Below are 23,455 nucleotides of genomic sequence, written 5' to 3'. Positions count from 1 at the left end.
GCCTCCGCTCGTCCCTGCCAAGCCTACCTCTGCCTCCCTGGAATAAATCACCGGGAACTGTCTTCCCAGGAGAATCCTAAACACCCGTGGCTGCCAAATGTACGGCCCTGCACGGACTGTTGCTCAAACATAAGCAATGAGAAATGTTATCAGTCACACACATGATCCAAGGTAGAAAACTACACTATGATTATAAAAAACCACCACAGATGTTCAAAAGTTCAAAAATTCCAGGTGACAGAAAAGCAGAGACAAACATAGAACTCTCCACAAGCTTAATAATATCAGAAACGATGGAACTAGTAAAGGATACAGTAAAGGACATTTCTCATGTTCTCTTATCTTACCAAGCCCAAGGACCCTGGGAAGACCATCAGCAAACGGGCTCCAACAATCCTCATGGCAGGGCGAGGAGGCAGGCTCAACCTTAGCGGGCGTCCACCAGTTGCTGCTTCACTCTGCCAAGCAGAACTCACCGAGTCCAGGACAGCTCTGGGGCACCCAGCTCGCTTCGCACCTCCAAATTCAAAACACACAGCAAGTCATAATCCCACCAGGAGAATAAACTGGAATTTGCTTCTGACACCACAGATTGACTCACCTTCCATCACTCGGCTCAACCCTCCTCCATCAGCCTCTCACACGTGGCTAACCAGCTCACCATCTGCAAGAGCAACCAGGCCTTATTCACAGCAATGCCAAGCAAAAGCTTATTCTGCCTCCAAGTCTCAGCCCAAGCTCACACTGACCCTTAGGTTGACAGGCATACACAGGCTCTGATTCAGACAGTCTCAACCCAGACCCTCACACCCTCTGGCTCAGACACTAACTCTACGTAGACTATCCCACCCACTCCCAAGCAGGCTCTCTGGGCCTGCGTCATTAATTACAAGCTTATTCTCAGACCTCTCCTCTCCATTCACACAGCTCATCAAGAGGAGAGAGCTGCACTGTGATTATAAAACCCCACCACATACGTTCCACAGTTCAAGAAATCTACGTGACAGAAAACCAGAGACAAGCAGAAAACTCACAGCTAGCTTATTAAGACAAAAAAAAACTATAGAGATAGCAAAGCATGCTTCTCATGGTTCCTTATCTTACCAACCCCAAGGACCCTGGGAAGACCATCAGCAAACCAGCTCCGACAATCGTCATGGCAGTGCGAGGTGGCAGGCCCAACCTTAGCGGGCGTCCCCGCGCAGGCAACCTTCACCTGGCTGGCATGAGCTTCTGCCTCCCTCACACAGCATGAGGCTCGGGCTTTCATACTCACAAAAACGCACGCTCGTTGCTACGCAGGGGGCCAGCCCACGGCGCAAGAAGCGGCCAACCGTATCTAGGAAGGTCTCCCAGGGTCAGGACTTCTCCAGGCACTTCTAAAGCACAACTCTCTGGCTAGGAACCAAAGCTGGACCTCGCCTGAAGCAGCCACAGCACAACTCTCTGCGAGGAGCCAAAGGCAACAAACACTACTTTCCCACCCTTGCCTGCTTCACCAAGGACCCTTACCTACTGTCCCTGACACGACACCCCAGACTTAAGCCCCACAAATGGCACCTTTTCATCCTGGTATTTAACTCCCAGGCACTACCTTCACTAAAACTGACCATTCCCCTCCCAGCCACCTCCAAGCGTCTTCTCAGACATTCTGGATCAAACACTACATTGGAATGATACATCTCAAACACCTTCCTGCCATTCTGACGCTGTCTCCCACCCCCTTGCCTCCTAAAGCGATCCCTCTACTTAGCTTGCATAGTTCCATGCGTCTCGAAGCAACCTCACTGCTCAGAACTCCCACGGCAGACGCCAGCCATGCTGCAGACGTTGACAAGTTCCTCTTCATCATCTGCAGAAACAAACCAAAAACAGGGAACAGCCTGTGGTGGCCCTCATCTCCACCACCCCAGCCATCCCGCCCGGCCTGTTCCTTACCAAACCTCGGCCTCCTCCAAAGCTCCTCAACACTGCGCTTGCCTGTCCCAAAGCCATTCCACAGAGTGACCTGGGGTCTCTCCTGCCCTCCGTGCTCTAGGAGTGCAACAGAAGACAATGACCACGGTTCTTGCAAAAGTGACCGACCCCACAATCCTTCTTCTTACCTCCCTCACTCAACTCAAGCACTCATCCTACTCCAAAGATCCAGGGCAAGACCTGCAATACCAAACACAAATACTAAAAGCACTGAACATGTTCTTCTCGATTCTAAGCTACCGCACACACACGCAAACCCCTTACCTCCTCACAGCCCTCCAACATTGGCACCTTTACCTCGCCTGAGTTGTCTGCAGCACCTGAAACACCAAGGCAAACAGATAAACCCTGAGAGAAGGTTCAAAGTAACACCCTCCCCTCACCAAGTGCCCACTCCCTCTCCCATCACTCTGCTACTCCTCCGCTGGACTTTGCACGCCTTCCCTTCTCTTCTTTGAGCCCGGGCACCGCCTGCAGAACACAACATGAAGAGCTGGTTTTCATTTCACAAAAACCACAAGACGCTCCACCAATTGCTGCTTCACTCTGCCAAGCAGAACTCACCGAGTCCAGGACAGCTCTGGGGCACCCAGCTCGCTTCGCACCTCCAAATTCAAAACACACAGCAAGTCATAATCCCACCAGGAGAATAAACTGGAATTTGCTTCTGACACCACAGATTGACTCACCTGGTTCCATCACTCGGCTCAACCCTCCTCCATCAGCCTCTCACACGTGGCTAACCAGCTCACCATCTGCAAGAGCAACCAGGCCTTATTCACAGCAATGCCAAGCAAAAGCTTATTCTGCCTCTAAGTCTCAGCCCAAGCTCACACTGACCCTTAGGTTGACAGGCATACACAGGCTCTGATTCAGACAGTCTCAACCCAGACCCTCACACCCTCTGGCTCAGACACTAACTCTACGTAGACTATCCCACCCACTCCCAAGCAGGCTCTCTGGGCCTGCGTCATTAATTACAAGCTTATTCTCAGACCTCTCCTCTCCATTCACACAGCTCATCAAGAGGAGAGAGCTGCACTGTGATTATAAAACCCCACCACATACGTTCCACAGTTCAAGAAATCTACGTGACAGAAAACCAGAGACAAGCAGAAAACTCACAGCTAGCTTATTAAGACAAAAAAAAACTATAGAGATAGCAAAGCATGCTTCTCATGGTTCCTTATCTTACCAACCCCAAGGACCCTGGGAAGACCATCAGCAAACCAGCTCCGACAATCGTCATGGCAGTGCGAGGTGGCAGGCCCAACCTTAGCGGGCGTCCCCGCGCAGGCAACCTTCACCTGGCTGGCATGAGCTTCTGCCTCCCTCACACAGCATGAGGCTCGGGCTTTCATACTCACAAAAACGCACGCTCGTTGCTACGCAGGGGGCCAGCCCACGGCGCAAGAAGCGGCCAACCGTATCTAGGAAGGTCTCCCAGGGTCAGGACTTCTCCAGGCACTTCTAAAGCACAACTCTCTGGCTAGGAACCAAAGCTGGACCTCGCCTGAAGCAGCCACAGCACAACTCTCTGCGAGGAGCCAAAGGCAACAAACACTACTTTCCCACCCTTGCCTGCTTCACCAAGGACCCTTACCTACTGCCCCTGACACGACACCCCAGACTTAAGCCCCACAAATGGCACCTTTTCATCCTGGTATTTAACTCCCAGGCACTACCTTCACTAAAACTGACCATTCCCCTCCCAGCCACCTCCAAGCGTCTTCTCAGACATTCTGGATCAAACACTACATTGGAATGATACATCTCAAACACCTTCCTGCCATTCTGACGCTGTCTCCCACCCCCTTGCCTCCTAAAGCGATCCCTCTACTTAGCTTGCATAGTTCCATGCGTCTCGAAGCAACCTCACTGCTCAGAACTCCCACGGCAGACGCCAGCCATGCTGCAGACGCTGACAAGTTCCTCTTCATCATCTGCAGAAACAAACCAAAAACAGGGAACAGCCTGTGGTGGCCCTCATCTCCACCACCCCAGCCATCCCTCTAGGAGTGCAACAGAAGACAATGAGCATGGTTCTTGCAAAAGTGACCGACCCCACAATCCTTCTCCTTACCTCCCTCACTCACCTCAAGCTCTCATCCTACTCCAGAGGTCCAGGGCAAGACCTGCAATGGCAAACACAAACACTAAAAGCACTGAACATGTTCTTCTCAATTCTAAGCTACCGCACACACACACAAACCCCTTACCTCCTCACAGCTGGAAAAGTAACCTGGAGCAATGCCCCACAAGACTACTAATGGGTTGACTGCAGGAAAAGCTCTACTCTGCTTTAAGCTTGTAAAGAGTGAAAAAAAATGCCTGACACGCTTTTAAACAACCAACACAAGCAGTCAGGATATAAAGAACAAGGTCTAAAGAGCAGGCTTAGCACCTTTAGTCCTAGCAGTGATGTGGAAGCACCAACACAGATCACAATCAAATACACTCATTGAGCAGACAAGCTGTACTACCCAACCCACTGCAAGATGGTGCTATAAAATGCCCCGCTTTCTTCTTCTCATCCCTATGGCACATTTCAGACCTATTCCTGCTATCCTGATGCTGTTCCCCACCCCTCTTCTCACAAAAACTAGTCTTTCTGCTTAATTTTTATAGTGTTTTAAGTCTCAAGCCAAAATTACTGCGCAGATATCCCATACTATGCACCTGGGTGTTTACTGCACCCACCCAATTCATTTCCATCATCTGCAGTAACAGCAGTTAGAAAAAAAAGAACAGAAACCAGAAATCCAGCCACATAACATTTTAGAGGCAAACACCCTGAAATACTAACTACATCAGACTGTAAAGAACCAGCGCCCTCTATACTTTAAAAGTGAGAAATAAACAAGCTAAAAACCATTCTTAAACCTTTCCCTGCCAAAAATCACCATTTCTTTAACAGCTTCTACATCCCAAAACAACATTAATGTTCTGCTTTGGTCTTCTTTAAACCTAAGCATTCAAGTTAGCTTTTATAAGAGCCCAGACCCAAAGGCACCCTTGAAAAATCTCCTAGTCATATAACTAGTATATACATTCAGTAACCACAACCATGACCATCATATGCAAAAACAGAGACAAAAGAGAAGGAATGAGAACAAAAACAAATCTTGCCATAATTTCTGTGCCTGAGAGCAACCAAAAAAATCTGCTTAGTTCAAAACCACCAATAACAATAGCACCTCAAAGAAAACCACAGCACAAAAGAGTTTACTGGTACATGCACACAAAAATACTAAAGTAGCTTAAAATATTTAGCCCAGAAAAAAACATTTCAAAGAACTCAAAAAACAAAAGCAGAAACAAAGCACAAAGCATGATATCCACAAAACCCCCAAACACCTTACCTTCAAGAGAGCCAAACCCTATAGAAGCTCCTTGTTTGGAAGCTGTGCCTTATATACCCCAGGCCCTACCCACAGCCCCTCCCTCACAGCCCTGGCTCAGGGGTGGGTCAAACCAGCAGCTGGGGTAAATACAGCCTGACAAGGTACAGCTGGCTCTTTTGGTTTCTGGCTTTACCTTTTTGGCCTTCTTTTTCTGCCTTAGATTTACATTCAGAACTCACAGACTGCACAGCTTCACCTTTATGCAGTTAGGCTCTGAATTATATTTGGTTTCAGACCACACAGGGTTTTTCTGTCTCAGGTTCTGGGGATCAGACTCACATGGGTTTGCTTCCACACGGACTGGGTCAGACTCATGTATTTAAACTGCACAGACACTCCAGCTCAGACTTGCGCTCAACCTGGCATTCACTGACTCACACATCCACACGAATCTCACACTGAGACTAACACAGATTCCCTGGCTCAGACTTGCTCTCACATTTTAAGTGAAAAAAAGACGTGCAGGTGATTTAGCCAAGGTGAGCCATCCTTAGAACACCCAAGTAACAACTTATTTCATGGTCTTGTCATTTTCATAAAACTGTATTTTTTACTTCTTGTTAGTGTTTTCCAAGGGGTGTACATGTTGGAATAAAGGGATGGAAAACCTTTGAAGTTTAGTGGATGAGTAGTGAAGTGACAGGAGAGGGAAATGGCAGTTGCTGAGGCAAGGGTGCAGCTTCTATATCTCTTTGTGTGTGCTTGTTTCCATTTCTTTTGTAGGTGCTGCAGGTAACTCCAGAGAGGTGAAGCTGACAACTGAGGAGGGCCATGAGAAGGTAAGGGGGTTGTCTGTGTGGGTTTGGTGGTTTAGAGTTGAGAAGAGCATGGCAAAGGGGTTCAGTATTTGTGTTTGGTGTTGCAGGGCCTGCCTTCTACCACTGGAGTCAGATGAGTGCTTGAGGTGAGTCAGGGAGGTAAGGAGAAAGATTGGGAGGTTGGGCACTTTTTCCAAGCACTGTGGTCATTTGTCTCTATTGTACTCCTAGGACCTGGAGAGAAGGAGAGGCTCAGTGTTGGACTCTACTATGGGATTGGAACAGGAAAACATAATGTTGAGGAGCTTTGAATGGAGGAAGAGGGCTGTTACAGACTGGGCCAGTATTGGTGGGTGGGGTGGTGGTGATGATGATGGCCAGCACAGGGTGTTCCTGTTGGTTCCTTTGTTTGTTGCAGGTGATAAAGAGGAACTTGGCATCTGTGGCAAGGTCCCTGGACTTTGATGTGGGTGTTCTGAGCATCAAGGGCAGGTTGAGACCCATGGCACTATGGAAGTTAAGTAGAAGGATTGCTGCTTGGGACTGGAGGGTGAGAGACAAGGTCAGGAGGGCAGGAAGGGGTTTGAAGTGTAGCATGGGGCTGAGGGGAAGGCAGGGGTTACTTTGCAGCATGAGCTCACATGGGTAGCTTACCCAGTTTAGCACAGCACCATTTAGCACAATTCAGACCAGTTTAGCCTACCCCAAACCAGTTTAGCCCAGTTCAGACAAGTTTATCCCAGTTCAGACCACTCCAGCCCACTTTAGCCCGCTTCAGACAGGCCTAACTCAGTTCAGAACAGATTAGCCCAGTTCAGCCCAGTTAAGGCAGGTTTAGCACAGTTACGTCTGGTTTAGCCCAGTTCAGACCAATATAGCCCAACATGCCACAGTTTGGACCAGTTTAGCCCAGTATACTCCAGTTTAGTCCAGCCCAGCCCACTTTAGTCCACTGCACACCAGTCCAGCCCACTTTATCTCACTTCAGACACTTCACCCCAGTTCAGGCCAGCCCACTTTAGCCCTGTCCAGCCAAGTCCAGCTCACCTCAGCCCGTTTAGCCCACTTTAGCCCAGTGCAGAAAACTTTCGCACAGTCCATTCCAGTTTAGCCCAGCCCACTTTAGCCCAATTTAGCCCAGTTTAGCCCTGTCCAGACCAATTTAGCCCAGCCCAGCTTAGCCCACTTCAGCCCAGTTTAGCCCAGTTCAGACATGTCCAGACCAATTTAGCACAGTTCAGCAGGGTTTAGCCCAATTCAGACCAGTCTAACACACCTTAGCCCTCTTGAGCCCACTATCACCCACTTCAGCCCAGCACAGCACAGTGTAGGCCACTTCATCCTAGTTTAGCCCAATTCACATCTGTCTAGACCAGTTTAGCACAGTTAAGCCCAATTTAGCCCAGTCCAGACCAGTTTAGCCCAACACAGCCCAGCACAGCACAGTTCAGCCCACTTTAGCCCTTCCCAGCCCAATGTAGCACACTTTAGGCCAGTTCAGTCCAGCCCAGTTTAGCTCAGTCCATCTTATCCCAGCCCAGTTTAATGCAGTTCAGCCCAGTTTACAACCCAGCCCACTCCAGCTCAGCACAGACAACTTGAGCCCAATTAGACCCATTTTAGCACAATTCATCCCGGCTTAGCTCAGCTGCATGACTGCCAGGAGAGGGCACGAAAGAGGTTGCACATAACTGGACTTCCAGGGGGGAAAACGAATAGCAACAGCAATGCGGGTGGTATCGTTGCGGACCTCACAGTCTGTAGAAGAATCTCCGGTGCCCGCACTCGGCAGTCCTGCAGCAGAATGAGCAGAGCACAAATGTTTGGCCTCTGCTCCTACAGCCGAAGAGCCAGCACAGAAAGCTGGTGCTGGGCCTCTTCTGCAGGCAGTGAGCTCCGCAACTGAGACAACCTCTACGGAACTTGCAAACCCCCCCATCAACAGGCATGCGCTGAATCCCCTCCCTTGATTTGGAAACCCCCCTGACCCCAAACACACGATGCGAACCCACCCCCCAAGGAGCTCCTTGGACCCGTCTGAATGCACACACAGCCCCCAAACCCGCCCACCCGGAAACCCCCTTACCCCTCCCCCAGGGCCCCAAACACATAATAGGGACCTCCACGGGGATCCCCCCCAGAGACCTCCAGAGCACCTGATGCAGCCCCTTAGGATGCCGTAAGACCTTCTTGGGACCCCAAGAGTACTCATAGGACCCCTCCAGGCACCCCAAAGACAAACCAAAGCTCCCCTGGGAACCCCTCATTCCCCCATTTCCCCCCCCCCGGGGGGGGATGACGAGGACAACACAAGGCTGGCGAGCTGGACTGCGGTGGGCTCTCAAAAAGAGGTGAGTGTGCAATGAGCGTGCAACGAGTCTTCAACGAGCGCGCACTGAGTCTGTAACGGGTGCGCAGCGACGAGCAGCGGGGTCGCACCTGATTGCAGTCTCCGGCGCCACCCGCGGCCGGGGCGGGCCCGCAACGTCGGACGTGATTGAGACCCCCGCGTTGGTTCCGCTGCGGCCGCCCCGCCCCGTGCAAAGCGGGCGCCGCCTCTGCGAGCCTCGCCACGCCCCCGGCTCCTACTGCGGGCGAGCCTCCGCCCTCAGCTGCCCGCGCCCCGCGGCAGTCCCCGTTCCTCTCTCCTCGGTGCTGGGCATCCCCTACACAGAACACCACGCAGCGGTGCCTCCACCTCCCGTAGAACACGCACCGCCACGCCGGGAACCTGCACTGAAAACGTTTTATATCCAAACGGCGCCCGATACACGCGTTGCGGGGAGGTCCCTCCCCTTCCTGCCGCCGCTCTCGCCGCCGCTATGGCGAAGCTGCTGAGCTGCGTCCTGGGCCCGCGGCTCTACCGCGTCCATCGGCCGCGACCGGCCGGGGCCGGGGCGGAGGGACCCGGGGGCAGCGGCGGGGACCCGGCCTCCTGGGTGCGTGGGACAGCGGCTGTTGCGGCGGGACACGGGGGGGGGGGCGTTGTCATGGTGACGGCGGCAAAATGGCGGCAGGGCGGTGGGACACCCCCCGGTAACCCCGTTCCCTCTCCCCAGTGACCGCGTTTCCCTCCCATGACCGTATTTCCCCGCCTATAACCACCTTCCCCCCCCAGGACTCGTACTATCAGCCCCGGGGGCTGGAGAAGCACACGGACAGTGTCCTGGCGCTGGTGAGGTGGGGGGCCACGGGGACCCCCCCTTAAACTCCCCTTCCTAGTGTCCCCTATGAACCCTGTATGGATCCCAGATCCCTCCCCACCATTGCCGCCTTTACCCTCCTCAGTGGACCCCAGGACTCCAATGGGAGTCTCGGGGTCCCCCCCCCACCGTGGGGTGACAGGAGCCCCTCCGCCCCAGGCCTCGGTGCTCTGGTCCATCTCCTATTATGCATCACCATTGGCTGTGTTCTACCTGTACCGCAAAGGTGGGGCCAAGGGGGGGCCTGGAGGGGTCTGTGGGGTGTCAGTGTGTCAGTGTGGGGTGTCCGTGGGGTGTCAGTGGGTCACTGTGGATCAGGGTGGGGTGTCCGTGGGGTGTCAGTGGGTCACTGTGGGTCAGGGTGGGGTGTCCATGGGGTGTCAGTAGGTCACTCTATGGGTCTCACCTGTGTTTAAGCCCCATTGTGTGTTATGGGGGCTCGGGTGCTGCCCCATAGTGACCGCCCCTTTCCCCCCCCCCAGGGCTGCTGACAATGTCCCGTGTGATCCCAATGTCCCACTGCGCTGCCACCGTGGTGCTGCTCCTGGCAGGGGTGGCCTGTCTGCGAGGTGAGGCCTTTGCGGAGGGGGGCCGCCCCTTCCCCATTGGGGGGGTCCCCAACACCCCCCATTTTTGTGTGCCTCCCCCCCAGGCATTGGCCGCTGGAGCAACCCCCAGTACGTGGAGTTCATCTCGGTGTTGGAGGACAGTCACCGCCTGGGCACCCCCGAGGTCAAGGTGGGACCGGGACCCCCCATAGGTGATGAAGAGCCCCCCCGGGTCTGAGGGTGTCTCACCCCTTGTCCCCTCCTCCCCCCATAGCGCAAACTGGCCCATTACACTTTTGACTTCAGGAGCTGGCCCATTGACTTCCGCTGGGACAGCACCGGGGTCCCCTGGTGAGCCCAAACCCCCCCTCCGGACTCCCCCATCCCATTGGCACACCCCCAGCCCACTGACACCCCCCCCCGCCATCCGCAGGGGAGGATCCCGGGATGTGCCACTGCTCCGGACCCCCCCCGGGCATCGCGGGGCCACCCAAAACTGCCCCTGAAACACCCCAAACCACCCTGAAACATCCCAAAACACACTGAGACACCCCAAAATACCCCTAAAACACTCCTGAAACCCCCTACACCCACAGTGTGGGGGGCAGCGCGCGAAGCTCTTGGCCTGTGACGGCAACGAGATAGACACCATGTTCATCGACCGGCGCGACCGGCCTGGGCCACACGGCAACACCCTGGTGAGGAGTCTCCGGGGCGCGGTGGGACACTGTAGGGTGCTCTTGGGCACTCTGACACCCCCCTGTCTCCCCCCAGGTCATCTGCTGTGAGGGCAACGCCGGGTTCTACGAGGTCGGCTGCTTGTGTACCCCCCTGGAGGGTAGGGATGGACCCTCTGCCCCAAGGATGGATTCTCTGCCCTACAAATGAACTGCCTAGACCCATAAATGAACCCCCCTGCTCCACAGATGGACCCCCCAGGCCCACAGATGGGCCATAGACCCCCCCCGCCCCGCAGATGTGCTCCTCTCCACCCATGAAGAGACCCCTCAGCCCTACAGCCACCTGTAACCCAAAGGGGACCCCAAAGATGGGCTCCCTCCAGCTCCCACCCCCAGCCCCGCACACAACTCCCCCATTACTGCATGGGCTGGTCCCATCCAGGCAGGGATGAAACCATGTGGGGTTCGAGGGGGGGTGTCACCCCTTTATAGGGTCCCACTGCCCCCAGTGCACAGGGGTGACCCCACTCTCTTTTTCCCCTCGCAACAGCCGGTTACTCCGTCCTGGGCTGGAATCATCCTGGCTTTGGAGGCAGCACCGTGAGTGTGTGTGGGGAGAAATCCTGTTTTGGGGTCGGTGGGGTGTTTTGGAGTGACCCCCCCGACTCCCCCTGCACAGGGGGTGCCGCTGCCGCAGAGCGAGGCCAATGCCATGGACGTGGTGGTTCGGTTTGCGCTGCAGGAGCTGCGCTTCCCCCCCCGCAGCATCGTGATCTACGCGTGGTCCATCGGCGGCTTCACCGGTACCGGCCGCTGGGGGGGCGATGGCGGGAGATGGGAGGCACCGTGGGTGCACTGGGGGGATATGGGAGGTACTGGGTGTGCCCTGGGAGGCACTGGGGCTGCATTGGGGTGCCCTGGGGCTGTACTGGGTGTTAGTGGAGCACTGTTACCCGCAGCCACCTGGGCCGCAATGTCCTACCCAGAGCTCGGAGCGCTCGTGCTCGATGCCTCCTTCGACGACCTCGTGCCCCTGGCGCTGAAGGTGCTGCCGCGAAGCTGGGGTGAGACCTGACCCCAAAACATCCCAAACCAGCTCAAACCCCCTCCAAAACACCCATAAATCCCACAAAACACCCCAACTACACCCCAAATCCCTCCCCCCATGTCCCCCCAGGGGAGCTGGTGACTAGGACCGTGAGGGAGCATCTGAATCTCAACAATGCTGATCAGCTCTGCAGGTACTTTTTGGGATCCCTCCCCCTATGTTTGGGGATCCCCCCAATGCCCCATAGACCCCCCCATAGACCCTCATTGCAGGTACCAGGGGCCGGTGCTGTTGGTGAGGAGGACACGGGACGAGATCATCACCACAACGTGAGTCCGTTTTGGGGGACGGGGCCTGATGGAGATGGGGGGATCCCTGTGACCCCCTTCATGTCCCATTTTCCCCCCACAGGGTCCCCGATGACATTGCATCCAATAGGGGCAATGATCTCCTGCTGAAGCTGCTGCAGCACCGGTGGGGATGGGGGTCCATGGGGGCGTTTGGGGGTCAGTATGGGGTTTGGGGAAGTCCATGAGGGCGTCTGACCCCTGTCGCCCCCCACAGGTACCCCAAGATCATGGCAGATGAGGGGACCCGGATTGTGCGGGAATGGCTGGAAACAGCAACACCAGCGGAGGAGAGTGAGGGACTCCATAGACCCCATTAAGCCCTATAGCCCCCCATAGACGCCCCGTAACACCCATAGACCCCATAGACATCCCATAGACCCCCAGACCCCACAGAAACCTATAGACACCCCATAGACCCCCAGACCCCATAGAACTCCGTAGACACCCCATAACATCCATAGACCTCTCATATAGACCCCATAGGCACAGATAGTTCCCCATAGCCACTCCATAGATTCCCCCCCCCCCCCCATAGCCCCCATAGACTCCATAAACTACCCATAATCCCTACAGACCCACACAGATCTCATAGACCCCCTAGACCCCAATAGCTCCCCATAGACACCCTATACCCGACATGGGGTCAGGGTGACGGGGCAGGTCACGTGACCGGTCACATGCAGGGGCGTTGGCACAGAGGTGCCCAGTGGACGAGCGCTGGTGCCACGCCGTGCTCGAGGCCTTCGCCGGGGACCGGGACCCCCCCTTCCCATGGAGCCTGGGTGAGCCAATGGGGAGCCGGGGCTCTGGGGACAGCCAATGGGGAGTCAGGGATCAGGAGAACACCCAATGGGGACACAGGGATCTGGGGCCAGCCAATGGGGAGTCAGGGCTCTGGGGAGAGCCAGTGTAGAGAGAGCAGCCATTGGGGGGTGCTGAGTCCAGCGCTGGCCCCTCCCCTTTTAACCCCCTTGCTCCCCCCCCAGGGGAGGATCTGTCGGTGGAGGAGCGGCAGCAGCTGGCGCTGTTCCTGGTGAGGGGGCGGGGCTGAGGGAGGAGGGGCACATGGGGGAGGGGCTTCCGAAGGGGATGTGGGGTAGAGGTGGGGCTTGGGGGAACAGGGTTTGGGGGGCGGGGCGGGCGGGAATAGGCACCCACCGCCCCTCCCCCCGATTGCCCCTCCCCCGCAGGCGCAGAAGCATCTCCAGAATTTCGAGGCCTCGCACTGCACCCCCCTCCCCCCCCAGGCCTTCCGCCTGCCCTGGACTCTCTGACCTCTGACCTCTTCCCCACCTTCCGGGACCCCTGCCCCCACCATTCCCCCCGCCCCTCCCCCACCCTCCCCACCCGTGCCCCTCCCTCCCCCAAATCCTTCATTAAAAACGAGGTTTTTGTTCCCAGCGTTTAATAGAGGGGGGAGGGGAGGGATTTGGAAGGGGTCGGGGGGGGTCACAGCATCTTCCTCATCAGCTCCTCAGCTTCCAGAACCTTCTGCAGCTCCGCCTCCACTTGCGCCAACTGGGGGCGGGAGAACATGGGGATGGGTCCCCCCCAAGCCCCACCGATCCCCCTCAAACCCCTCTATGACCCTCCCAGGACACCCCCAACCCCCCCCCAGGACCTCAAATTCCCCCCCTCGGTATACCCCTATTACACCCCTCCCGACCCCTCCGGCTGAGAACCCCCCCAGGACCTCCTGAAACCCCCTTTGACCCCACCCCATCATCCCCCCAAAGCCCCCTTACGAACCCCAGCCCCAGGACCCCAACCCCCCAATTACACTCATATTGGACCCCCCCATGGCCTCACCTTGGCAGCATCAGCCTCCTGCACGCTGGGGGGCACCTTGTCCACATACCCTGCCCCCCCCCGGCGCTCCCGCAGCCGCTCCATGCTCCGGGCCAGCTCCTGCCTCCGCACCCCCAGCCTTGCCAGCTCCTTGGGAGCATCCACTAGGCCCTGGGGAGGGCGGGGGGGACCCCGAAATGATGTCATCAATGGGGGATTTCCCCATAGTGACATCACCCTGGGAGGGTACCCTATAACGATGGCATGGGGTCTCACCTTGAGCAGCAGGTGGACGGAGCAGTGCTCGGAGGCGACGGCCACTGCACAGCCGGGTGGGGGGGTCTCGGGGGTGTCCCCCCCTGCCCCCCCCAGCACGTGCACGGCCCCCACCCCCCCCAGCACCCGGATGTGGGGGCTGCAGTGCCCCGCGAGTGCCGCCCAGGAGGGGTCTGGGACCTGCAGGAAGCCTGGGTAGGGGCAAAGGGGTAAATGCAACCCACGGAGCCCATAGACACATGCAGAGACCCCATAAACATGTAGAGACCCCATAGACCTCCACAGACCCCATAGACACCCATAGAGACCCCACGGACCCCATAAACACCCATAGAGACCCCACGGACCCCATAAACACCCATAGAGACCCCACAGACCCCATAGATACCCTTAGACCCCATAGACACACAGACCCATAGACACACACAGACACCCCTCCGTGGACCCCCATAGACACCTATAGCCACACATATACGACCCCATACACCCCCACAGACCCCATTAAACCCCCATTAGACCCCGTAAGACCCCTCCTTACATGGTGGACGGCCACGGGTGATGCCGTGGGTGCTGCGGAGGCTGCGCAGGGCATGCACGATGCTGAGCGTGAACTCCATGGCGGCCTCGGCCTCCTCATCCTGCCAACAGTACTGGGGGGGGGCACAAATGGGGGGGTCAGACACCCCAGTGACACCCATTGCCCACAGACACCCCCATTGACACCCCTCACTGCCCCCCCCCCCCCCCCATTGCCCTCCACTGCCCCATTACCTGTCGGGGCTCGGGGAAAGGGCAGACGCAGATGCTGGGGGCCAGGGGGGGCGCGGGGGACGCAGGGGGGGGCAGCCGCTGCCACAGCTCCTCGCTCAGGAAGGGCATGAAGGGGGCAAGGAGCCGGAGCCCCGCGTCCAGGCACGTGTGGAGAGTGTCCCGCACCGCGAGCGCCGCGGCCTCCGCGTCCACTGCATCCACTGCGTCCACTGCATCCGCTGCGTCCCCCTCTGCGGCCCCATCAGCATCTATGGGGGGGTCATCAGGGTCCCCCCCACCCACGGGGTCTGAGGCAGCGGCTGCTCGAGCCAGAACCGGCTTCACACACTCCTGAATGATGGAGAGAGATGGAGACTGCATGGACCCACATCCCATAACCCATATCCGATACCCACTACCCACATCCATTACCCCATATACCCCATATTTCACACCCCATATCCAATACCCCACATCCCATACCCCATATACCCCATATCCCATATACCCCATATCCCATACACCCCATATCCCATACTCCATATCCCATATACCTCATATCCCATATCCCGTACCCCATACACCCCATATACCCCACACCTTGCAGCCCCATCCCATACCAGGTACACGTCACAGAGCTCGTACACCCAGAACCGATGTACTGCCGTGGTGGCTCCAGGGAAGTCAAACTCCTCCATTGCAGTGCACACAGCCCACACGGTGCGGCTCAGGCGGCTCCGGACCCACCGCTCAGCCAGACCCGGCTGGCCCCGCACCTGCCCCACACATGGGGGAAAGATCCACAAGTGGGGATCAGAGCCATAACTCGGTCCCCAGTGGTACAAATGGAGTCCCAGCCCCTCAAGTGCCCCTTTCCCCATACCTGGAGGTCAGGGGGGGGGTGGTAGCTGCCCCCCAGCGCCTGCAGCACGAACCGGGCCCCGTTCCACACCTTGTTACAGAAGTGCCGGTACCCGAGAACCCGCATCACATCCAGGTTGATGTCCCGGCCTGGGAATATGGGATATGGGGTATGGAATATGGGGTATGAGATATGGGATACAGGGTATGAGATATGGGACATGGGGTATGGGACATGGATCCTACCCTGGGCTGTGTAAGCACACAGAGCAAAGCGCAGCGCGTCCGTCCCACACTCTGGAATCCCATTGGGGAAGTCACGTTTCTGCAGGGGGTTCCCATAGGAAGGGGTCACAATAGACCCCCCATCACTCTCCCTCCCAGCCCCACAAGTGCCCCCCTACCTGCCCCTCCCGCGCCCGCTGCAGCTCCGCAGGCTCCAGGTTGCTGTTCTCCAACTGCTCATGCAGCCCCTGCAGGGGACACAGGACACTGGTGGGGACCCCCATACACCCCCAGAGACCCCCATAGACACCCCATAGACACTCCATGAACTGCCCACAGACCCCCACAGACCCCCCACAGACTCCCCATAGTCCCCCCCACACCTGCAGGGAGATCCCATGGATCACATCCAGGGGGTCGATGACGTTCCCGAGGGATTTGCTCATCTTCCTCCCGTGTGCATCCCGCACGATGGCATGGAGGTAAACCTGGAAAAGGGATGGGGATGGGATAATGGAGTCTGGTGTGTTTCAGGATGGTTTCGGGGTGGTTTTGGGGTGGTTTTGGCCACACCTCACGGAACGGCAGCCGTCCAGTCAGCGCCAGCCCCAGCATCACCATCCGCGCCACCCAGAAGAAGAGGATGTCGTGTCCCGTCTCCAGCAGCGTTCCTGGGTAGAACACGTCCAGGTCCTCGCTCTGTGGGTGGAAACAAGGGTCAGGGACCCAAAACACCCAAAAACACCCCAAAAAGGCCCCACCCCCCCCCATTGCTGCTCACTGGTTCGGGCCACCCGAAGATGGAGAACGGGAAGAGGCCGGAGGAGAACCAAGTGTCCAGAACGTCCTCATCTGCAGTGGGGGTACAGGTTATGGGAAGTAACAGAGACCCACCTGCTGACCCATTGCCCTCATTGCCCTCCCTTGCCCCCAGTGCCCCCATTACCCCCACTGCCCCCCATTACCCCCCATTCTGACCCTGCCGCAAGGTCACTTTCTCTGGGGCCACCCTGAAGCGTTTCGCTGCCTTCTCTCGAGCCTCATCCTCGGTTCTGCCGCTGACCCAGAACTTCCCTTCCCCGTCCTGCAGAGACCCATAAAGTGACCCATAATGCCCCATAGAGCCCCACAGAAACATAGAAACAGATAGAGCCCCGTAGAGACACACAGCGGGACCCACAGAGTGACCTATGAACCCATCAATGGACCCACAGATGACCCCCAGCATCAGCCCCCTCCATGCTTCCAGCCCCAGAGCAAAGGGTCCCATCTCTCCCCTCCAGTCCCCTGATCCACTGCAGCCCCCAACAGCCCCCCCTCCAGCTCCATAGCACCCCCCATACCCCTAGCACCACCCAGTCCCTCTCCAGCCCCACTCATAGAGCCCCCCAGCCCCATAGAAACCCACAGAAGCCCCAAAACACGCCCCCCAGCCCCATAGCACCCCAGCCCCACACTGACCTTGCCAGGGGGGATGCTGGGGTCGTCGACGGTGACGAAGTAGGCGGGGATGCGATGGCCCCACCAGAGCTGGCGGGAGATGCACCAGTCCCTGCGGGGGGGGAGGACGTTGGGGGCAGCCCCACGGCGGGGGGGCACTATGGGATCCTCATAGGGCTGTGGGCAGGGCCTTCCCCCCCAAAGCAGTATGGGGCAGGTTCACTTTGGCTCTATGGGTCAGTGCTATGGGCCAGCAATATGGGTCACTATCAGTCAGGTCTATGGTTCAGCTCTATGGGCTGCCAAGGATCAGGACTATGGGTCATGCTATAGGTCACACTATGGGTCACGCTGTGGGCTGGGTGTGGCTTGTGCTATGGATCACGCTAAGGGTTGGGCTACGGGTTGGGTGCGGGTCAGGGCTATGGCTCACGCTATGGGTCACTGTGGGTGTCTATGGGTCGCAGTGGGGCACTCACCGGATGTTGTCCATCCACTGCAGCCAGGTGCGGGTGTGCGTGGGGGGGCGCAGGCGGAGCTCCCCTCCCCGCACGACGGCCGCGGCCGCCGCAGCCAGAGCGGAGCAGCGCAGGAACCACTGCGGGCGCAGCACCGGCTCCAGCACGTCCCGGGACCGGCTGGGGGGCAGAAACCCATTGACACCACATAGGGACCCCGTAGAGACGCCATAGAGACCCATAGAGACCCCATAGAGACCCATAGGGACCCACTGACACCCCATAGAGACCCAAAGGGACCCCATAGAGACCCCATAGAGAACCATAGAAACCCATAGGGACCCCATAGAGACCCACAGAGACCCCATAGAGACCACATAAAGACCCATGGGGACCCTATACATCCCACAGACCCCCTGCACCCACCTGCAGATGGGGACCACCATGGGGTTCTCAGTGACTCCCCGGAACAGCCCCAGCTCCTTCAGCGCCTCCATCACCGCGGTGCGGGCCTGGAAACGTGGCATCCCCTGTGGGGACACAGAGCCCCATGGAGACCCATAGAGCCCACAGAGCCCCACAGAGCCCCATAGAGCCCCATAGCATCCCCTGGGGTGCCCCCACGCACCAGGAAGGGGGGGGGCACATCCTGCAGCCGCCCCTCATCGTCCAGAATGCAGGGAGAGGGCAGGTGGTGCCGCTGCCCCACCTCGAAGTCAGTGGCATCATGTCCAGGGGTGACCTTGACCGCGCCTGGGTGGGAGATGAGGCCCCACATAGAGCCCCATAGACCTCCATAGATCCCCCCAGAGAGCCCCACAGAGACCCATAGAGACCCATAGACTTCCACAGACCCCCCATAAAGCCCCAGAGAGCGCCACAGAGACCCATAGACCTCCACAGACCCCCCCGAGAGCCCCATAGACCTCCACAGACCCCCCATAGAGCCCCATAGATCTCCATAGATCCCCCCATAGAGCCCCACAGAGACCCATAGAGACCCATAGACCTCCACAGACCCCCCATAAAGCCCCAGAGAGCGCCACAGAGACCCACAGACCTCCACAGACCCCCCATAGAGCCCCACAGACCTCCACAGACCCCCCCCCATAGAGCCCCATAGACCTCCATAGACCCCCTCATAGAGCCCCACAGAGACCCATAGAGACCCATAGACCTCCACAGACCCCCCATAAAGCCCCAGAGAGCGTCACAGAGACCCACAGACCTCCACAGATCCCCCATAGAGCCCCATAGACCTCCACAGACCCCCCATAGAGCCCCATAGACCTCCACAGACCCACCATAGAGCCCCATAGACCTCCATAGACCCCCCCATAGAGCCCCACAGACCACCACAGACCCCTCACCGGTGCCGAACTGGGGGTCCACGAAGGGGTCGTGCAGCACCGGGAGTCTCTGGCCCGTGAATGGGTGAAGGACATAACGGCCACGGAGGTGCTGGGGAGGGATGGGGAGGGCGGGGCTTGTCTCGAAATGGCCACGCCCACTCCATAGACACAAACCCCGCCCCCTATGGATGAAGCTATGCCCCATTGCCTAAAGTCATGCCCCCATTAGCTGAAGTCACGCAGCCATTGGCTGAAGCTATGCCCCATTGGCTGAAGTCACGCAGCCATTGGCTGAAGCTATGCCCCATTGGCTGAAGTCACGCAGCCATTGGCTGAAGCTATGTCCCCACTGGCTGAAGTCACACAGCCATTGGCTGAAGCCCCCCCCCGCCTAAGCCCCGCCCCTCACCGTGTACCGCGGGTCCTCGGGGTGCACGGCCACCGCCACGTCCCCCAGCATCGTCTCCAGCCGCGTGGTTGCCACCACCAGCTCCTGCCCCTCCCCTGCAGGGCCAGACCCACACATCAGGCGCTATGGGGCAGCCCCACTGCTGCCCCCCTCCATGTGCTTCTCAGCCCCTATGGGGCCTACCCCACAGATCCCCCCCCCCCATGGTTCTCCCCCCCATAGATACCCCACCCCCTCCATGGGTCCTCCAACCCCTTTGGGTCACCCACCCATAGTCAGCCCCCTATAAGTCCTCCACCCCCTATGGGTCTCCCCACACGTACATCCCCCCATGGGTCCTGCATCTCCTACGTGTCCCACCCCATAGATACCCCACCCCTTATGGGTCCCCCCCACAGAGACCCCCCTATGGGTCCCCTCTCACCGCTGCCCTCCAGGGGGTAGGCGAAGGCCACCAGGACCCCGAACTCAACCGGCTCCTCATAGCCTGGAACCCGCAGCAGCGTCCGGCCCGAGAGCTCCCGCTTCTCCACCTATGGACCCCATAGGGACCCATAGGGACTCACAGAGACCCACAGAGACCCACGGGCCCCATAGCCCCTATGTTACCTCTATATCAGATATAGCTGAGCGCAGGGCACAGCTCCAATGCACCATCCGGGTGCTGCGATAGATCAGGCCCTGCTCGTGGAGCCGCACAAAGGCCTCACACACGGCGCGGCTCATCTTCTGTGGGGCACAGGGGGTCAGGCACAGCGCCCCATAGACAATCATAAACACCCACACAGACCCCCACAGACCCCGCAGAGAGCCCCTCATAGACACCCCATAGACCCCGTCAGCCCCACAGACCCCGCCCCCAGATGCACAGATCCGTCCCCCAGCCCCATAGACCCACATGGACCACAGAGACCCCCCAGCCCCATAGATCTCCTCACAGGGTCCATGGTGAAACAGGCCCGGTCCCAGTCCATGGAGGCCCCCAACTGCCGGAGCTGCTGATAGATGCGGTCACCCTTCCTGCGAGAGACGGCAGCCATGGGGTGGTTGTGGGGCTGGGGGCACTACAGGGCTGGGGGTGGCTGTAGGGCACCATAAGTATTGGCCACAGGGCAGCCATGGGGCAGTGCTACGGGGCACGCTATGGGCACGCCATGGGTCAGTGCTATGGGTCAGACCATGGGTTGCTGTAGGGCAGCAATGCGTCTCTACAGGTCGCTGTGGGTCACTCACTCTTGCTTCCATGCCCACACCTCCTGCAGGAAGCGCTCGCGGCCGAGCTGGTGGCGCGTGAGGCCCCGCGTGCGCCAGAGCCGCCGCTCCACAACCACCTGCGTGGCGATGCCGGCGTGGTCGCAGCCCGGGTTCCACAGCGTCGTCAGCCCCCGCATGCGCTGCCTGCGGGGAGAGAGAGGCACGCGTGGGGCGGGCGCCGCGGGTCCCTACGGGTCCTGCTGTGGGGCTCTGCGGGGCGCTATGGGGCTCACCACCGCGCGAGGCTGTCCTGGATGGCGCTGGTGAGCGCGTGGCCCAGGTGCAGGGCTCCGGTGACGTTGGGGGGGGGGACGCACATCATGAACACCCCCCGCGGGTTGGGCTCCGAGACGCGGCTCCGCTGCGGCACAGGGACCCTCGCACCAGGGCCCGCGTGAGGACCCCTCCCCCCCGGCACGGGGCCCCCGTGGGCTCACCCCGTACTCCGGCTTGAAGAAGCCCTCCTGCTCCCACCAGCTGTACCAGGCGGCCTCCACGTAGCGCGGGCTGTAGGAGGGGGGCAGCGGCACCGACACATCTGTGGGGACAGGGGGTATGGGGTGTGGGGCATGGGGTGTGGGATATGGGGTGTGGGGTATGGGGTGTGGGATGTGGGGTATGGGGTGTGGGATATGGGGTGTGGGATATGGGGTATGGGGTGTGGGGTATGGGGTGTGGGATATGGGGTGTGGGATATGGGGTGTGGGGTATGGGGTGTGGGATATGGGGTGTGGAATATGGGGTGTGGGTATGGGGTGTGGGATATGGGATATGGGGTATAGGATATGAGATATGGGGTGTGGGATATGGCATAGGGGGGTTGGGATATGGGATATGGGGTGTGGGATATGGGATATGGGGTATAGGATATGAGATATGGGGTGTGGGATATGGGGTATGGGGTGTGGGATATGGGATACGGGGTGTGGGATATGGGATACGGGTTGTGGGATAGGGGGTGTGGGATATGGGATACGGGGTGTAGGATATGGGGTGTGAAACATGGGGTGTGGGATATGGGATATGAAGTATGGGATATGAAGTATGGAATATGGGATATGGGGTATGGATTATGGGATACTGGGTGTGGGATACGGGATATGAGGTATGGAATATGGGGTGTGGGACATGGGTGCTCCCCTTCACCTTTCTTCTGCCCCGGGGGGGTCTCCAAGTCATAGGTCACTACCCCAGGGGGGCGGCGCTGCCGGCGGGAGGGCGGAGCCTGTGGAGACCACGTGACTTGTGAGACCCACATGGATCCTCAGAGACCTGCCACGGGTCAGCTCCTCTATGGGTCTCTATGGGTCTCCCCTCACCTGCTGCTCCCGGATCTTCTCCTGTTTCTGTTGGAATTTCTCCAGTTTCTCCCGTTTTTTCGCCTCCTTCTTCAGCTGCGCCGCGCTCTTGGCTGGGGCAGGAGCAGCCTGACCCACAGCAGCCTGCCCCATAGCAGGCTGACCCATATCATCCTGTTCCACAGCATCCTGCCCCACAGGGTACAGCTCCAGGGTTCCCAGGTCCACTGTGGAAACAACTAAGTTGCATCTCCAGCCCAATTCCCCCCCAGCCCCACACCCACCCCATGGCACTCACACTGTGGGGCAGAGGCCTCGTCCCCACACAGCCCCACATCTCCCAGCACTTCACGGAACTGGGGCAGCCGCACACAGGTCTTGAACCAGCGACTGACGCTGGGGACAGTGGCAACGGTGGCGGCATCCAGGACCTTGGACATAAACATGGATGTGGGTATGGGATATGGGGTATAGCATATAGGATGCAAGAATATGGGATATGGGGAATGGGATACAGGGATATGGGATACAGGGGTATGGGGTATGGGATAGGAGGTATGGGATATGTGAAATGGGATATAGGCTATGGGATACAAGGATAGAGGATATGGGATATGGCATACAGAATATGGGATACAGGAATATGGGATATGAGGTATGGGATATAGAATATGGGATATGTGATATGGGATACAGAGACATAGGATATGGGGTATATAATATGGGATACAGGGATATGGGATATGAGATATGGGATATAGAATATGGGATATGTGATATGGGATACAGGGATACAGGATATGGGTATGGGGTATGTAATATGGGATACAGGGATATGGGACATGGGGCCTGGGGTCGCTCACGCGCTGGCAGGGCCCCAGCAGGGCGCAGGTCACGGTCACATCGGCCAAGGTGACCCCATCGCCCACCAGGAACGTGCGGTCCCGGAGGTGGGAATCGAGGGCCCGGAGAGCGCGGAGCAGCTCCTGGTGCGCCCGTGCCCGGGCCTGCAGGGACAGAGACACGGAGCCCCATAGAGACCCCACAGAATCCCACAGCACCCCACAGAGACCCCATAGTGCCCCACAGAGATCCCACAGAGACCCTACAGCGCCCCATAGAGACCCTATAGTGCCCCAGAGAGACCCCAGAGCTCCCCATAGAGACCCTATAACGCCCCGCAGAGACTGACAGACCCCACAGACCCCTCACAGAGCCCCACAGACCCCCCATATCCCCAGAGTCCCCCACAGACATCCCACAGAGCCCCACAGACCCCCCATATCCCCAGAGTCCCCCACAGAGCCCCACAGACCCCCCATATCCCCAGAGTCCCCCACAGAGCCCCACAGACCCCCCATATCCCCAGAGTCCCC

The 23,455-nt window shown here is 58.2% G+C and overlaps 2 protein-coding genes across 2 annotated transcripts; one reads left to right on the top strand and one right to left on the bottom strand.

The window, feature by feature from the left end:
• Positions 1-8,947: 8,947 nt before the first annotated feature.
• Positions 8,948-13,253, top strand: ABHD16A (abhydrolase domain containing 16A, phospholipase). The gene is given in 18 exon segments (XM_057418030.1): positions 8,948-9,099; positions 9,258-9,314; positions 9,502-9,568; positions 9,825-9,911; positions 9,995-10,080; positions 10,165-10,241; positions 10,324-10,588; positions 10,665-10,728; positions 11,121-11,170; positions 11,250-11,373; positions 11,530-11,634; positions 11,748-11,811; positions 11,891-11,947; positions 12,030-12,092; positions 12,183-12,259; positions 12,652-12,750; positions 12,955-13,001; positions 13,159-13,253. Coding segments are annotated over 18 exon segments (1,611 nt in total). The 5' UTR covers positions 8,948-8,961; the 3' UTR covers positions 13,243-13,253.
• Positions 13,254-13,361: 108 nt separating this feature from the next.
• VARS1 (valyl-tRNA synthetase 1) lies at positions 13,362-22,287 on the bottom strand. Its single transcript, XM_057418031.1, has 27 exons — positions 22,101-22,287; positions 21,928-22,006; positions 21,219-21,319; positions 21,015-21,142; positions 20,761-20,925; positions 20,466-20,547; positions 20,137-20,256; positions 19,952-20,060; positions 19,528-19,622; positions 19,137-19,227; positions 18,395-18,519; positions 18,193-18,296; positions 17,788-17,946; positions 17,330-17,420; positions 16,847-16,952; positions 16,650-16,720; positions 16,442-16,567; positions 16,252-16,356; positions 16,048-16,116; positions 15,890-15,968; positions 15,666-15,793; positions 15,403-15,558; positions 14,804-15,133; positions 14,571-14,682; positions 14,033-14,223; positions 13,778-13,927; positions 13,362-13,486 (listed from the first exon to the last, which is right to left on the bottom strand). The coding sequence occupies exons 1-27, from the start codon at positions 22,245-22,247 to the stop codon at positions 13,418-13,420; spliced, it is 3,288 nt and encodes a 1,095-aa protein (XP_057274014.1). The 5' UTR covers positions 22,248-22,287; the 3' UTR covers positions 13,362-13,417.
• Between the last annotated feature and the right edge of the window lie 1,168 nt (positions 22,288-23,455).

This window comes from Pezoporus wallicus, unplaced genomic scaffold, assembly GCF_028554395.1.
Source record: "Pezoporus wallicus isolate ANWC-B61680 ecotype Strahan unplaced genomic scaffold, APGP_CSIRO_Pwel_v1 contig_7906, whole genome shotgun sequence".
Taxonomy (NCBI): Eukaryota; Metazoa; Chordata; class Aves; order Psittaciformes; family Psittacidae; genus Pezoporus; species Pezoporus wallicus.
The sequence above is the reverse complement of the archived record's forward strand: the minus strand, read 5'-3'. Positions and strand labels throughout refer to the sequence as shown.